This window comes from Jaculus jaculus, chromosome 11, assembly GCF_020740685.1.
Source record: "Jaculus jaculus isolate mJacJac1 chromosome 11, mJacJac1.mat.Y.cur, whole genome shotgun sequence".
Lineage (NCBI taxonomy): Eukaryota > Metazoa > Chordata > Mammalia > Rodentia > Dipodidae > Jaculus > Jaculus jaculus.
In genome coordinates, this window is record NC_059112.1 from 25,140,587 (window position 1) to 25,156,321 (window position 15,735).

General features: G+C 39.8%; 1 protein-coding gene across 1 annotated transcript in view; it reads left to right on the top strand.

Annotated features, from left to right (window-relative positions):
• The window catches only part of Pds5a (PDS5 cohesin associated factor A), a 131,552-nt gene that overhangs the window by 62,164 nt on the left and 53,653 nt on the right, over window positions 1–15,735 (top strand). The window contains exons 11-17 of the mRNA XM_045161407.1: window positions 902–1,047; window positions 5,685–5,836; window positions 6,836–6,949; window positions 7,581–7,662; window positions 9,675–9,723; window positions 9,822–9,961; window positions 14,246–14,361. Of these exons, the coding sequence (XP_045017342.1) occupies window positions 902–1,047; window positions 5,685–5,836; window positions 6,836–6,949; window positions 7,581–7,662; window positions 9,675–9,723; window positions 9,822–9,961; window positions 14,246–14,361 (799 nt within the window). The remainder of the gene's footprint in view (window positions 1–901; window positions 1,048–5,684; window positions 5,837–6,835; window positions 6,950–7,580; window positions 7,663–9,674; window positions 9,724–9,821; window positions 9,962–14,245; window positions 14,362–15,735) is intronic.

A 15,735-nucleotide genomic window follows, 5' to 3' on the forward strand; every position in this document is an offset into this window, starting at 1 on the left:
GTTGAACTCCAGACATGTTTGCCCCCTTGTGCATATGTATGACCTTGGCACATTTTTGTCACTGTGCATCTGGCTAACATGAGACCTGGAGAGTAAAACATGAGTCCTTAGGCTTCTCAGCCTAGCAGTTTAACTGCTAAGCCATTTCTCTCATCCCATTTTTAATGTTTTTAATCTTTTTAATTTAACAACAAGGTTTTAAATATATAAATTATGTACTGTGTTGTCATTTGACCTTTCACCTAAATACATTATCTATTTATTTATTAAGGTGTGTTTTATAGGTCAGGCATTGTGATGCATGTCTTTAATCCCTGTAGGTACAGTCTGGGACTACAGAGTGAGTTCTAAATCAGGCTGGATTAGAATGAGAGCCTACCTTGTAAAAACAAAAGCAAACAAACAAAAAAAGATGTTATGCTGGGGTTTGGAGAGATGCCTCAGAGTTTAAAGGTGCTTGCTTGCATTGCCCACTGGCCCTGGTTCAATTCTCTATTGATTGAATGCCATGTGACTCTAGAGCGCACACACTCACACACACATTTTATAGATGTGTTATACAGCATCATGACTATTAGAGAGTACTTATTGCTATCTTAAAAAAGATTTGCCGGGCATGGTGGCACACTCCTTTAATCTTAGCACTCGGGACGCAGAGGTGGGATGATAACTGTGAGTTTGAAGCCTCCCTGAGAGAGATTACATAGTGAATTGCAGGTCAGCCTAAGCTAGAGTGAGATTCTGCCTCAAAAAACAAAAAAAAAAAAGCTTGTAATTCATGCCATGTTTTACAAACATTGTTTCATTTGGGCAAAAGTTAAACTATAGTTTTCTGTCATTGTGAATCTTGACAAATTACATAGCAAACATTAGCTTGATGTGTTTTTTTTTTTTATTACAGAATATTTGAAGGTTCGATCACATGATCCAGAAGAAGCTATTCGTCATGATGTCATTGTTACTATCATAACAGCTGCCAAAAGAGACCTTGCCTTAGTAAATGATCAGCTGCTTGGCTTTGTCAGGGAAAGGACACTGGATAAGCGGGTAAGATCTAGGAACTTTTGTTCTTTTGTTGTTGTGGTTCTTTTTTTTTTTTTTTTTTTAATTTAGTTGAGAGTGACAGAGAAAGAGGCAGATAGAGAGAGAGAAAAAGAGAGAGAATGGTCGCACCAGGGCTTCCAGCCACTGCAAATGAACTCCAGACACATGAGCCCCCTTGTGCATCTGGCTAACGTGGGTCCTGGGGAATCAAGCCTTGAACTGTGTTCTTAGGCTTCACAGGCAAGCACTTAACCACTAAGCCATCTCTGCAGCCCAGATCTAGGAACTTTTGTTCTTCCCTCATTTACTGTGTTGAGATTAGCATTTTGATTTTCTGTATGGATTCTGAAGTTCTTATATTTTAGAAATAGGTTTCTCTCTTATTTCAGTTTCCAGTGTAAAATAACACATAACTTAAACTTTTATTTTTTTACAAGCATCTTAATTTTGAAAACAGTAATTGATTGTGTATATTTTTATTTATTTACTTATTTATTTAAGAGAGAAAGAGGCAGATAGAATTGCTGCACCAGGGCCTCCAGCCCCTGCAGACAAACTCCAGATACACCCCACAGGTGCACCCCCTGTGCATCTGGCCTGCATGGGTCCTGGGGAATCAAACCAGGGTACTTAGGCTTTGCAAGCAAATGCCTTAACCACTAAGCCATTTCCCCAACCCTGTATATTTATTTTTAATCATATTTTGTGTAACTTAGCTGGATGTCACTCATTGAACTAAAGTATTTGAGACTTCTAAAGGAAATGATATTTCCATAATGCTATGCCAAGCTAAGATCAGAACAGAAGTGTGTGTAAGTTTAGTTTATTTTGCTATTTCCTTCATTTGATGGAGGTAGAAACATTTATTGATAAGGAATAGTAACAAGAACAGCTGTAGCAGTTGTTAAGGGATAGTATTATCAACCTAAAGCAAGAGATAGGTGTGCAAGGCTGCCTTTTTTGGCATCTACTTACTAACAGTATAACAGCCATTTTCTCATGGTGTGCTGTTTTGTTTGACATTATTGGGAACCTGCTGTGCTATAGAAATGACTCTCTACCTAAAGGTGACTTCATTGCTCACTCCTTCCCATTCACTTATTACTTAATAAAGCCAAGGTTATTGCCATTTTTTTTTCTTTTAGAAAATGTTCCTCCTGTTAATGTTTGTTTCAAATAACTGACTGAATTACTTACTGTAACTGAAACTGCACAATCTGGCCAGAGTAACAGTTACTCAACAATTTCCCTCCTTCCTTCCCTCCCTCTGTCTCATTTCTTCCTTTCTCTTTCAAGTATTTCATTGATTTATTTGGGAGAGAAGAAAGGGAGGGAATGGTATATGGGCACAACAAGGCCTCTTGTCATTACAAATGAATTTCCAAAAAAGCTGGGCATAGTGGTACATGACTTTAGTCTCAGCACTTGGGAGGCAGAGGTGGTAGGATTGCTGCGAGTTTGAGGCCCCCCCCCCCCAGACTACATAGTTAATTCTAGGAGAGCCTGACCTAGAGTGAAACTCTACCTTGAAAAACCAAAAAAAAGAAATGAATTTCCAGATTCATGCCCCACTGTTTTGTTGTTGTTTTACTCTTTCCACTTTTCATGTATTTAAACATCATGACAATTCCATAAGTTTGAAGTAGATGATAAGTTGTCCAATAAAAGCTATTTCATATATAAAAGTTATTTTAAATGTTATGGATTCTTCAAGTACACACAAAAAAATTAGGATACAGGCCTAGGGAGATGGCTTAGCAGTTACAGCATTTGCCTACAAATCCAAGGGACCTCGGTTCGATTCCCCAGGACCCACATAAGCCAGCTGCACAACTTGGCACATGTGCCTGGAATTACTTGCACTGGCTGGAGGCCCTGGCGCACCCATTCTGTCTCTCAAATAAATAAAAATACTTTTAAGATACAAATAGTTTACTAAAACATTGCAGGCTGGAGAAATGGTTTAGTGGCTAAGGCATTTGTCTACAAAGCCAAAGGACCCAGGTTCAAGTCCCCATGACCCACATAAGCCAAAATGCACAAGGTGGCAAATGCATCTGGAGTTTTTTTTTTTTTAATATTTTTTTAATTTTTTATTTATTTATTTGAGAGTGACAGATACAAAGAGAAAGACAGATAGAGGGAGAGAGAATGGGCGCGCCAGGGCTTCCAGCCTCTGCAAACGAACTCCAGATGCGTGCGCCCCCTTGTGCATCTGGCTAACGTGGGACCTGGGGAACCGAGCCTCGAACCGGGGTCCTTAGGCTTCACAGGCAAGCGCTTAACCGCTAAGCCATCTCTCCAGCCCTGTTTTGTTTTTTGGTTTTTGGTTTTTTTTTTTTTACAGCAGCTGGAGGCCTTTATTGTGCTTATATTCATGTTCTCTTATTCATTCATTCATATTCTCATTCTTTCTCTCTCTGAAATAATTAAATCAGATATTATGATACTTCCAGCATTGCTCTTAAAAAAAATTACTAAACCAGGCTAGAGAGATTGCTTAGTGGTTAAGCATCTGCTTGCAGTGCCAAAGGACCCCAGTTCGATTCTCTAGGGCCTACATAAGCCAGATGCACAAGGGGCACATGTGGCTGGAGCCCCTGGTGCACCCATTGTCATTCTCTCTTTTTCTCAAATTAATGAATAAATAAAATATACTTATTAAACCAAGACATACAGGAACTATGCTTCATTTTTTGGTGGGGGCTGACAAATAAATTGTGCTAGAAGAATAAAGTACATATTATAGGATTCATTATCAACTTACCTTAAACCAGAGACTACTTAGAATTTCTTTTTTTTTTTTTTTTTTTTAATTGTTCACTTTTTATTTGAGAGCGACAGACACAGAGAGAAAGACAAATAGAGGGAGAGAGAGAGAGAATGGGAGCACCAGGGCTTCTAGCCACTGCATACGAACTCCAGACGCATGCGCCCCCTTGTGCATCTGGCTAACGTGGGACCTGGGGAACCGAGCCTCGAACTGGGGTCCTTAGGCTTCACAGGCAAGCACTTAACCGCTAAGCCATCTCTCCAGCCCTAGAATTTCTTTTTTAAAAAATTTATTTATTTATTTTTTATTTTCACAATTTTTATTAACATTTTCCATAATTATAAAAAATATCCCATAGTAATACCTGCCCCCCAGAATTTCTTTTAAAATATTTATTATTATTATTATTTTTTTTTTTGAGCAAGAGAGAAAAAATAGGTATGCCAGGGCTTCTAGCCACTGCAAATGAACTCTGGACTAATGCATCCCACCACCTTGTGCATCCAGCTTTACCATATATGGGACTTTAGGCTTTCCCGGCAAGCGACCTAACCGATAAGTCATTTTTGCAGCCCCCAACTTAGATTTGTGGGTGGGAGGAGGTTGAGGTACGGTCTTGCTCTAGTCCAGGCTTATCTGAAATTCACTATGTAGTCCAGCGTGGCCTCAATCTCTTAGTGATCCTCCCAGCACTTGGGAAGCAGAAGTAGGAGGATCTAGGTCAGCCTGAGCTATAGTGAGACCCTACCTAGAAAAAGCAAAAAAAAATTTCCCCATCCAGTCTCCAGAAATCCTAGTGTCTTCTGCCAAGTAGTACATACTTAGATAATTGATTTGCCTCTTTAAGTCTACCAATAAGGTCATTCACATACCATGTACACTAAGGTTCTTTTCCACTTTGTTGTTTCATCATTATTGGTGCTAACCTTCATTCTTATTCCTTGTTAACATCAATGGGGCTGTTATTAGGAACTCTATAAACTAAAAACCTAGATGACAAGGCTTTGTATATATACAATTTGCTTTTTTATTATTATTATTTATTTATTTATTTGAGAGTGACAGACACAGAGAGAAAGACAGATAGAGGGAGAGAGAGAGAATGGGCGCGCCAGGGCTTCCAGCCTCTGCAAACCAACTCCAGACGCGTGCACCCCCTTGTGCATCTGGCTAACGTGGGACCTGGGGAACGGAGCCTCGAACCGGGGTCCTTAGGCTTCACAGGCAAGCGCTTAACTGCTAAGCCATCTCTCCAACCCAATTTGCTTTTTTTTTTAAAAAAAAGTTTTGTTTATTTATGTGAGAGCATCAGACGAAGAAAGAGGCAGAGAGAGAATGGGTGCACCAGGGCCTCCAGCTACTGCAAACAAACTCCAGATGCCTGTGCCACCTTGTGCATCTGGCTGGCTTGGGTACCGGGGAATCAAGCCTTGAACCAGAGTCCTTAGGCTTCACAAGCATGCACTTAGCCGCTAAGCCATCTCTCCAGCCCCAATTTGCTTTTTATCTATTAATCACGTCAATGTTTTTGGAGAGAATTAAATGAAATCTGTAGTGTTGACTATTGCTGAGCTTTGGGGAAAATAGAAAATGCTAAGTCATCTAGCAATATGCAATCAAAAAAAAAAAAAAAACACCCAAATAGCAACACAGTCAAAGTGGTAGTTTTTTATTTTGTTTTTGCCTCACAATTCCTCCTACCTCTACCTGCAGAATGTTGGGATTAAAAACATGCACCACCACACCCAGTTTTAAAGTAGGTTTCAAAGCAATTTAATAAAGCTACTGCTTCGGAAAAAGACATTCTGTGTGGATATGTCTATGCATGCAATCCCTTGGTGTCTTACTCATCTAATATATTTTCCAGTGGCGAGTGAGGAAAGAAGCTATGATGGGTCTGGCTCAACTTTATAAGAAGTACTGTCTTCATGGTGAAGCAGGAAAGGAAGCTGCAGAGAAAGTCAGCTGGATAAAGGATAAGCTTTTGCACATTTATTATCAAAACAGCATCGATGACAAGTGAGTCTAATGTGTCAGTAAAGCTGCTTTTCATTTTTAGATATATATTTAATTTTCACAATGCAGTTCTAATTTATCTATGTTTATTACATACTGTGTTTACATAAGACTCATTTCCAAGACTATAAAGTAGTTTGAAGTGAAATAGAGGTGGTCATTGTTGTGAGGCAGCCCAAAACCAAATTTTCATTCCTCCCTTTTAATTTTATTTCTATGTACTTCAGTTTTATATTAAAAGGGAGGGGGTTACCATGCATGATGGCACACACCTTTATTCCCAGCACTTGGGAAGCAGAGGTAGGAGGCTTGCCATGAATTCAAGGCCAGCCTGAGACTCCATAGTGAATTCCAGGTCAGCTTGGGCTAGAGTGAGACCCTACCTCAAAAAAACAAAACATAAAAAATAAAAGGATATATTTGGATAAAGAACATCTGTTCTTTTTTTGTTTTTACCTGGGGGAAAAAAAAGAATAACATTTAGGAATGCTAGGTGTGGAACTGCATGCCTATAATCCTAGCACCTTGGAGGCTAAGGCAAGGGAATCAGATGTTCAAGATTAGCCTTAGCTGCTCTTCAGCTCAAACCCAGTTTAGACTACATGAAACTATCCTTTCCTCCTCACTCCCCCTGCCCAAATCAATAATGTTTTAAGAAGTAGCCAGTTACAGTGGGTTCACATGTGCATGGGAGGCCGAGGTGGTAGGATGACTACAATTTCAAGCCAGCATAGGCTGTAATTTGAGACCTTGCCTCCAAAAATAAGCCAGAGGGAAGCATTCTAGAGCAAATATTTCATGACAGCCTATAGAATAAGGCCACCAGTAGATATGGTATATTTATGTAAATGTAAGAATAGCAATTGAAAATCTTCCAAAGAAAGGCAGTGATCATAGAGTGATATACTGAAGTTTTTCATTATTTGTGTGCACATCACTTTCACCATTGGCATGGTATCTTCGTATAAGTAATTGTGGGCTTTTTTTGCTTATTTTCCATAGATTGTTGGTAGAGAAAATCTTTGCTCAATATCTTGTTCCCCACAACCTGGAAACAGAAGAGAGAATGAAATGCTTATATTATTTATATGCTAGCCTGGATCCAAATGCTGTAAAGTAAGTTTCTCTTCAAATGACTTATTTGCTAAGTGGGTTCTTTTTATTTTGAGACAAGGTCTTGCTATGTAGCCTGGCCCAAACTTGAACCAACTATATGCTCCATGTAGGTCAGATTTGGACTGGTGATTTCCATTCATTAGCGTCTTGAAAACTGGAATTATAGGCAAGTGCTATGATGCCCAGTGAATGATTTCCTAAATACTTCATTAAATTTCTTTCTTTTAAAAGATATGTATATTTTATTCGAGAGAGAGAGAGAAAAGTAGAGAGAGAGAGAGAGAATGAGTGCTTCAGGGCATCCAGCCACTGCAGACAAACTCTAGACTCATGTCCCTCCCTGTGCATCTGGCTTACATGGGTCCTGGGGAATCAAACTGGCATCCTTTGGCTTTGCAGACAAACGCCTTAATGACTAAGCCATATCTCCAGCGCAGTGTTTTTTGTTTTGTTTTATTTTTTAATTTATTTGTGTGAGAGAGAGCAAGGCCTCTTGCTACTGCAGATGAACTCCAGATGCATGTGCCACTTTGTGTATCTGGCTTTAGGTGGGGAATCATACCCAGGCCAGTAGGCTTTGCTAGCAATCACTTTTAATCTCTGAGTACCTCATATTTATAACTATTTGCAGAGCTCTCAATGAAATGTGGAAGTGTCAGAACATGCTTCGGAGTCATGTACGTGAACTGTTGGATTTGCACAAGCAGCCTGCAGTAGGTTCATTATTTGTTTACATTCATAGATTACAAGTCACTATTCACTTTTTCTATAGTACTATATAATGAAGAGGAAAAAGCATTTCAAGAAAGTTGCCCGTAGGTTGTATAGCTGTCGAGATAAATTGCCTTGTTTGTTTTGTGTGTTGTGATTCAGGGTTCTCATTTTGGAGGTGTAGGAGGCCTTGCTCACTGTAACACAGAATGGCCTCAGCCTCATAGTGATCCTTATAACTAGGCATCTGAATGCTGATAGTATAGAACATTGAGTTACCATGCCTGGAAACATTATTTTCTGGCTTGAAAAAAAAATGCATATATATATATATTTGATCAGTAATAAGGATGAAACCCAGGGCCTCTACCACTGAGCTCTTCCCAATTTGCAAATAAATAAAATCAAATCTCAAAATTATATATAACAGATAAATTGAATCTTTTCTGGTTGGGGTTTTTTTGTTTGTTTGTTTGTTTGGTTGGTTGGTTGGTTGGTTGTTTTTTTGAGGCAGGGTCTCACACTAGTCTATGTTTATTTGGAATTCACTAACCTCAGGGTGGCCTTGAAATCACTGCAATCCTCCTACCACTGCCTTCTGAGTGCTGGAATGAAAGGTGTGCACCACCATGCCCGGCTTTGTTGTTCTATTTTTTTGAGTTAGGGTCTTGCTATAGCACCAGCTGACCTGCAATTCACTATGTAGTCTCAGATTAGTCTTGAACTCATAGAGATCCTCCTCCCTCTGCCTCCTGAGTGCTGGGATTAAAGGTGTGTGCCACCACTCCCGGGCAATTACTTTTTAAGAGAGAGTATCTCAGGGCTGAAGAGATGTTTTATTTAGTCAAATGTTTGCATACCAAATTGGAGGACCTGAGTTTAAATCCCTAGTATTCCTTTAAAATTCCAGGCATGGCAGTACTTGGCCTGTAATACCAATGTTAGCATGGAGACAGGAGGATCTCTGGGGTTCATTATCATGGCAGTTTAGCCTACTTGGTGAGCTTTAGACCAATCAAAGACCCTATCTCATAAATGGCTAGAAGGTACACCTGAGAATAACACAGGCTGACCTCTGGCCTCTACATGCACACACATGCAGAAAGAGACAGGATCTTGCTAAGTTGCCCAGGTTGGCCATGACATTGGTTAAGCAATTGTGCTACCATAGACACTGAATAACTGAGACAACAGGCACATAGCACACTTGGCTCATCTTTAAATCTGAATGTTTTCTTGCTAACATTTCCTTTTCTTCTACTATTTGTCTTGTTTGTTATTGCTGTTACACAGTTCATCATGGCTACTCTATATGTATATGCACATTCACAAATACATGTGGCAAATGATTTTCCAGTGGTTATATTATGATTAATTTTTTTTTTTTAAACTACGGGACAGAAGCCGGGTATGGTGGCATACATACACCTTTAATCCCAGCACTTGAGAGGCAGAGGTAGGAGGATCGTCAGGAGTTCGAGGCCACTCTGAGAATACAGAGTGAATTCCAGGTCAGCCAGGGCTAGAGTGAAACCCTACCTCGAAAAACCCAAATAAAAAGAACTACAGAACAGAGCCAGGTGTGGTGGCACACACATTTAATCCCAGGCAGACAGGAGGATCACTGTGAGTTCGAGGCCACCTGGAGACTACATAGTGAGTCCCAGGTAGCCTGGGCTACAGTGAGACCTTATGTCAAAAAAAAAAAAAAACCCAACTATGGAACATTGTACATTAATTGATAAGGATTTTTCTTACACAAGTTTACTAGCTCAGTCACCAGATGTGGTACACACCTTAATCCTAGCACTTGGGAAACTGCAGTGTGGATCACCATGAGTTTGTGGCCAGTCTGGGTTACAGAGTAAGTGCCAGGTCAGCCTGGACTAGTGAGACCTGCCTCAAAGAGAAGACAGGGAGGGAAGGAAGGAGGAAGAGGGAGGGAGGTAAGGCGGAATGAATTAGTAATTAGTTCAAATGACTTGTTGGTTCTTCTGCTTGTTTTAAATTTCAGTCAGAGGCTAACTGTTCTGCTATGTTTGGGAAACTGATGACCATAGCAAGTGAGTATGGCTTACGAACATTTTTTAAGTCATTCGGTTTTAGTTTAGTTAGTAGCCTTTTTTCTTCAATATTTTTTGTTTGTTTATTTGTTTTATAGAGAATTTGCCTGACCCTGGGAAAGCACAAGATTTTGTAAAGAAATTTAACCAGGTTCTTGGTGATGATGAGAAACTACGGTCTCAATTAGAGTTATTAATCAGCCCAACATGTTCATGTAAACAAGCAGATGTTTGTGTGGTTAGTCAATATACCTTTATGTTTCTTTTCATAGCTTACATACAGAAATCTGTGTTTCATTGTATACAGTCTTTTGAGTGATTTTAACGGTATGGTGAATATTAAATTACTTGAGACTTGTCAACCATGTTCTCTTGCCACTTAGAAGTGAACTATATTCTAGGAAAAAATTGGCAGAGTGAGTCACAGAAAAGGTTCTAGGTTTGGAAATGGCTTATTCTGCAGAATTGGGTCTTGAAGAATGAGTAAGAATCAGACCACTGTGAATCATAGCTATTGCATTGCTAGCTTGAACGAATTGACCATAGAGGTATGCTGTCAGAATAGAAGATAACTGTGTGTCTCAGTCATGCTCAGAAGTCTGATTTTCAGACCAGGTTAGTATATATTGACACAGTTATGTCACTTGGGAAGAGCTAAAGAAAGTGATACTGGGAAGAGATGAATTTTGCTGTTTAGCAACAGTTACAGAATGTTTATTTTCTGTAACTCAGTGAGAATCATACACATCCCACTTTAGCAGAAAAGTCAAATGTTTGGAAATTGCTTCCTATAAGGATTTGGTATACCCTCATCAAGCTTACTGATTCCAGCTACAAAAAAAAAGAAAAGCTTAATATTAAATTTTCTTAGGAATTACCTTGATTCGCTAAGAAAAAGTAAATGTATGACAGGGATTCCTGTGCACAGGAAAGGATGCTTTAAAAATAATAAAGGGGAAGGACTAGTGAAATGACTTAGTAGTTAAGGCATTTGCCTGTGAAGCCTAAGGACCCCATTTGATTCTCCAGGACCCATGTAAGCCAGATGCACAAGGGGGCACATGGGTCTGGAATTCATTTGCAGTGGCTAAAGGCCCTGGTGCACCCATTCTCTCTTCCTCTATCTGCCCCTCCCCAAATAAATAAATTGAATATTTAAAAAAAATTTTTTTTTTTCTGAGCTAGGGTCTCACTCTATCCCTGGCCGACCTGAAATTCACTATGTAATCACAGGATGACTGCCTCCTGATTCCTGGGATTAACGGTGTGCACCACCACGCCCGACCTATTTTTTTGTGCAGAATGGGTATGCAAGGGCCACCAGCCACTACAAACTCCAGATGCATGCGCCCCTGTATACATCTGCCTTACATGGGTCCTGGAGAATAGAACTGGGATTCTTTGGCTTTACAGGCAAGCGCCTTAACTGCTAAGCCATCTCTTCAGACCCCAAATAGAATATTTTTAAAAGTAATAAAAATTATAAAGGGGCTGGAGTGATGGCTTAGTGGTTAGGGTCCCTGCCTGTGAAGCCTAAGAACTCATATTCAAATCTTCAGGTCCCACATAAGCCAGATGCACAGTGACACAGAGCAAAATGTCACAAATGCATACAAGAGGCGAACACATCTGAAGCTCATTTGTAGCAGCTGAAGGCCCTGGTGCACCCATTCTTTTTCCTTCCTCCCCACAACGCTTTTTGTTTTTGGTTTTTCAAGGTAGGGTCTCACTCTGGCCCAGGCTGACCTGGAATTCACTCTGTAGCCCCAGGCCTCAAACTCACAGAGATCCTCCTACCTCTGCCTCCCTAGTACTGGGAATAAAGGTGTGTGCCATTACGCCCGGCCCTAAACACATTTTTTTTTAATTTTTTTTAAAATTTATTTATTTGAGAGCGACAAACACAGAGAGAAAGACAGATAGAGGGAGAGAGAGGGAATGGGCGCGCCAGGGCTTCCAGCCTCTGCAAACGAACTCCAGATGCGTGCGCCCCCTTGTGCATTTGGCTAACGTGGGACCTGGGGAACCAAGCCTCGAACCGGGGTCCTTAGGCTTCACAGGCAAGCACTTAACCGCTAAGCCATCTCTCCAGCCCGTAAACACATTTTTAATTGTCAAAATTGAAAAAGAATATGGGCATGGTGGCACATGAGTTTGAGGCTAGCCTGGGGCTACAGAGTGAATTCCAGGTCAGCCTGGGCTAGAGTGAGACCATATCTTAGAAAAAAAATAAAATGAAAAAGAAAAAGTACAGGTATGGATATAACCTCTTTGTAGCTCTTATTTTTGTAATCCTAGGATTAATTTAACCTGTTCAGCTGGCCTATGCCATATGTAGGTTGATCCTAAATTCAGGACTAGCTATGATTACATAGTGAGACCCTGTCTCAGAATATATTAAAACAAAGTAGCTTGTAGCTAACAAATACCACTAGCCTTAATCTGGAGTAATAGCAAAGATTTCAACACCAACATTGTCATGAGCTGGGCAAGTATCTTAGATGGTGGTGTGCTTGGTTATTATGCATAAATCCCTATAATTATATAAAATGGACATGGTAACCTATAACTCCAGCATTCAGATATGGATCGAGTTGGATATGGCCTTGATAATTTGTCAAGATGGCACATTATCTGCAATAGAAATGAGTATGTGTCAATAGAATAATCTGTCTGGTTGGGCATGTTGTTGTATCCTCAAAGCCTGGCTGAATTAAAATTCACTAACCGGCCGGGCTCTCTCAAATAAATAAATAAAAATGAACAAAAAAAATTTTAAAAAAGGGAAGTTGAGTGCTAGGTATTGTTTTTTTTTAAAAAAAAAAAAAAAAAAAAGAATACCCACCTCATAGGACATGGGGTCATCTGAGAAATAGATCTGTGTAGAGCCGGGCGTGGTGGTGCATGCCTTTAATCCTAGCACTTGGGAGGCAGAGGTAGGAGGATCACCGTGAGTTCAAGGCCACCCTGAGACTCCATAGTGAATTCCAGGGCAGCCTTGGCTAGAGTGAGACCCTACCTCGAAAAACCAAATAAATAAATAAATAAAACGCATTAACCTAGCTAACAGAGAGTCTTTCTTATTGTTAGTTCTTCACCATAAAAGACTTCTAGCAAGAATATCATTATTGATGGCTTAGCTGTTAAGGCCTGCAAAGCCAAAGTACCCAGGTTTGATTCCCCAGGACCCATGTTTGCCAGATGTACAAGCGGGCGCAAGCGTCCAGAATTCATTTGCGGTGGCTGGAGGCACTGGTGCACTCATTCTGTCTATCTATCAAATATATATGTATATATAAAGATGTGTGCCAACTCAGGGCCTGGGGCAAAAAAAAAAAAAAAAAATCATTGTTGGGCTGGAGAGATGGCATAGTGGTTAAGGTGCTTGCCTTCAAAGCCAAAAGACCCAGGTTTAGTTCCGTAGTACCCACATGAGCCCAGATACACAGTGGCCCATGTGTCAAGAGTTCATTTACAGTGGTTAGAGGCCCTGATGTCCCCATGCTTGTTTGATTGCTCACTCTCTCTAGTAAATAAATAAATTGGGGGTGGGGGGATGCCAGGTATCAACTCCTGGATCAAGTGTCTTAAACCACTCCATCTCTTAAGCTAATGGTTCTTGTTTTGTTTAATTTTTTTTTTTTGTTGGAAGGGTTGGTTAGGGTAGGGTCTCATTCTAGACCAGGCTGACCTGGAATTGCTTATGTAGTCTCAAGGTGGCCTTGAAGAGCAGTCCTCCTACCTCTGCCTCCCAAGTGCTGGGATTAACACATGTGCCTCCACACCCGGCAATGGATCATGTTATTTTTTTTTATTTTTAAATTTTTATTAGCATTTTCCATGATTATAAAAAAATATCCCATGGTAATTCCCTCCCTTCCCCCCCCACTTTAGATCATCTTTTTGAAAAAGGAACATTATTCTTGTAAGAGCTTTTTGATATAATGACACTATATTTGTGCTTAAATTATGCCAGTTACTTTTATACATGGATTCACTGAATAGTTTAAAAATCATTCTATATCCAAAGTCAAATAGCTAAAATTTTGAGGACTTAATGTTCCTAGTTTTCTTCAACAGTGTTCTTCCAGAAATGAAAGACTTACCAAATATTCATCACTTTTAATATTAGTCCCCCCCCCAGCTAAATGCCTTTCAAGAAAGATATTAACTGAAAGAAAGCACAGTACTTCATTAAATTTTGAAACAATAAAACATTCTCATTATCGGCAAATTGATATCTAATTTCCAAAGTAGAACATATGTAAACATGGCCAAACTGTGGTAATTCCAAGGAACATATGAGACAGAGGCAGAAATCACTTATAAACCACACTTTTTTTTGTCCTTCATGTCCATATTATACAGGGATTGTTCAATGTGTAAATTTTAAACTCAGAAACAGATACTGCTTTAATTTCTAAGGTTTTGAATCTTAAAAGCCTTTTTACACCTTAAGTAATTTCTACTATGAAAACACCAAAATGAATTATACTTACAGTAAAACCTTTTCCTTTTATAGAGAGAAATAGCTCGGAAACTTGCAAATCCTAAGCAGCCAACCAATCCTTTTCTAGAGATGGTCAAGTTTCTGTTGGAAAGAATTGCACCTGTGCACATTGATTCTGAAGCCATAAGGTAAGCCAGGAGAGAAACACAATAAAGACAGGTGGTAATCCCCAATTATAATGTTTTAATAAGTTTAAAACTTGAGCCTCTATAGAAATCTGAAAACTGTGCCCTGTGTATATTATTAAAGGCAGAAATAGACATAACATACAGCTTCTCATTCTCTGAACATTGGCATTATTTCATTTATTTATTCAAGAGAGGCAGATAGAGAGAATGGACATGCCAGGGCCTTCAGTCACTGTGCCATCTTGTGCCTCTGGCTTTGCCTGGGTCCTGGGACATCCATCCCAACACTGGCTTTATTTAATGCCTTTTATTATTTAAGGGTTCTTGTATTCATTTTTAGTCTATATGTGCTCACTTAAAGAAAAAAATTTTTTTTTTTTTTTTTTTTTGAGCCGAATGTGGTGGCACATGCCTTTAATCCCAGCACTCGGGAGGCAGAGGTAGGAGGATCGCCGTGAGTTCAAGGCCACCCTGAGACTACATAAGTAATTCCAGGTCAGCCTGAGCTACAGTGAGACCCTACCTCGGAAAAAAAAAAAAAAATTTAATGGGCTGGACAGCTCCCTCATTGGTTGAGTTCAGTTTTCCAGTACCCATGTGCAGCTGGATTGGCACATCCATGTGGAGTTCATTTGAAGTGGCTGACAGTCCTGATATGCCTATACTCTATCTTATTCTCTTCTCTGTCTCTCAACTTGCAAAACAACTAGGGCTGAGCCGGGCATGGTGGTGCACACCTTTAATCCCAGCACTGGACCAGAATGAGACCCTACCTCGCAAAACCAAAAAAAAAAAAAAAAAAACTAGGGCTGAATAAAAACAACCTAGGTCTAGAGAGAAAATTCAACAGTTAAGGCACTTGCCTGCAAATCCTAACAACCCAGGTTAGATGCCTCAGTAACCATGTAAAGCCAGATGCACAAAGTAGCACATATATCTGGAGTTGTTTGCAGTGGTTAGAGGTTCTGGCCATGCCCATTCTCATTCTTATATTCTCTCTCTCTCTCTCTTTCTCTCCTATGAAATAAAAAAAGTAAAGTTAAAGCAATAAAAACGGAAGTTTTAGATCTGTATCCTCAACCAAATTGAGGTTTATTATTACTATTATTTTATTTACTATTTCTTTTTGGTTTTTTGAGGTAGGGTCTTACTGTAGCCCAGGCTGACCTGGAACTCATTAAGGAGTCTCAGGGTGGCCTCGAACTCATGGCAGTCATCCTACCTCTGCCTCCTGAGTGCTGGGATTATAGGTGTGTGCCACCACATGTAGCCTATATAGTGAGTTTGTGGGTGTGCATATATGAGTCAATGTTTGTTCACATGTGCATATGTGTGAAAAGGTACTCCTTTCCATACAGGCTTAAGGGAATCTTG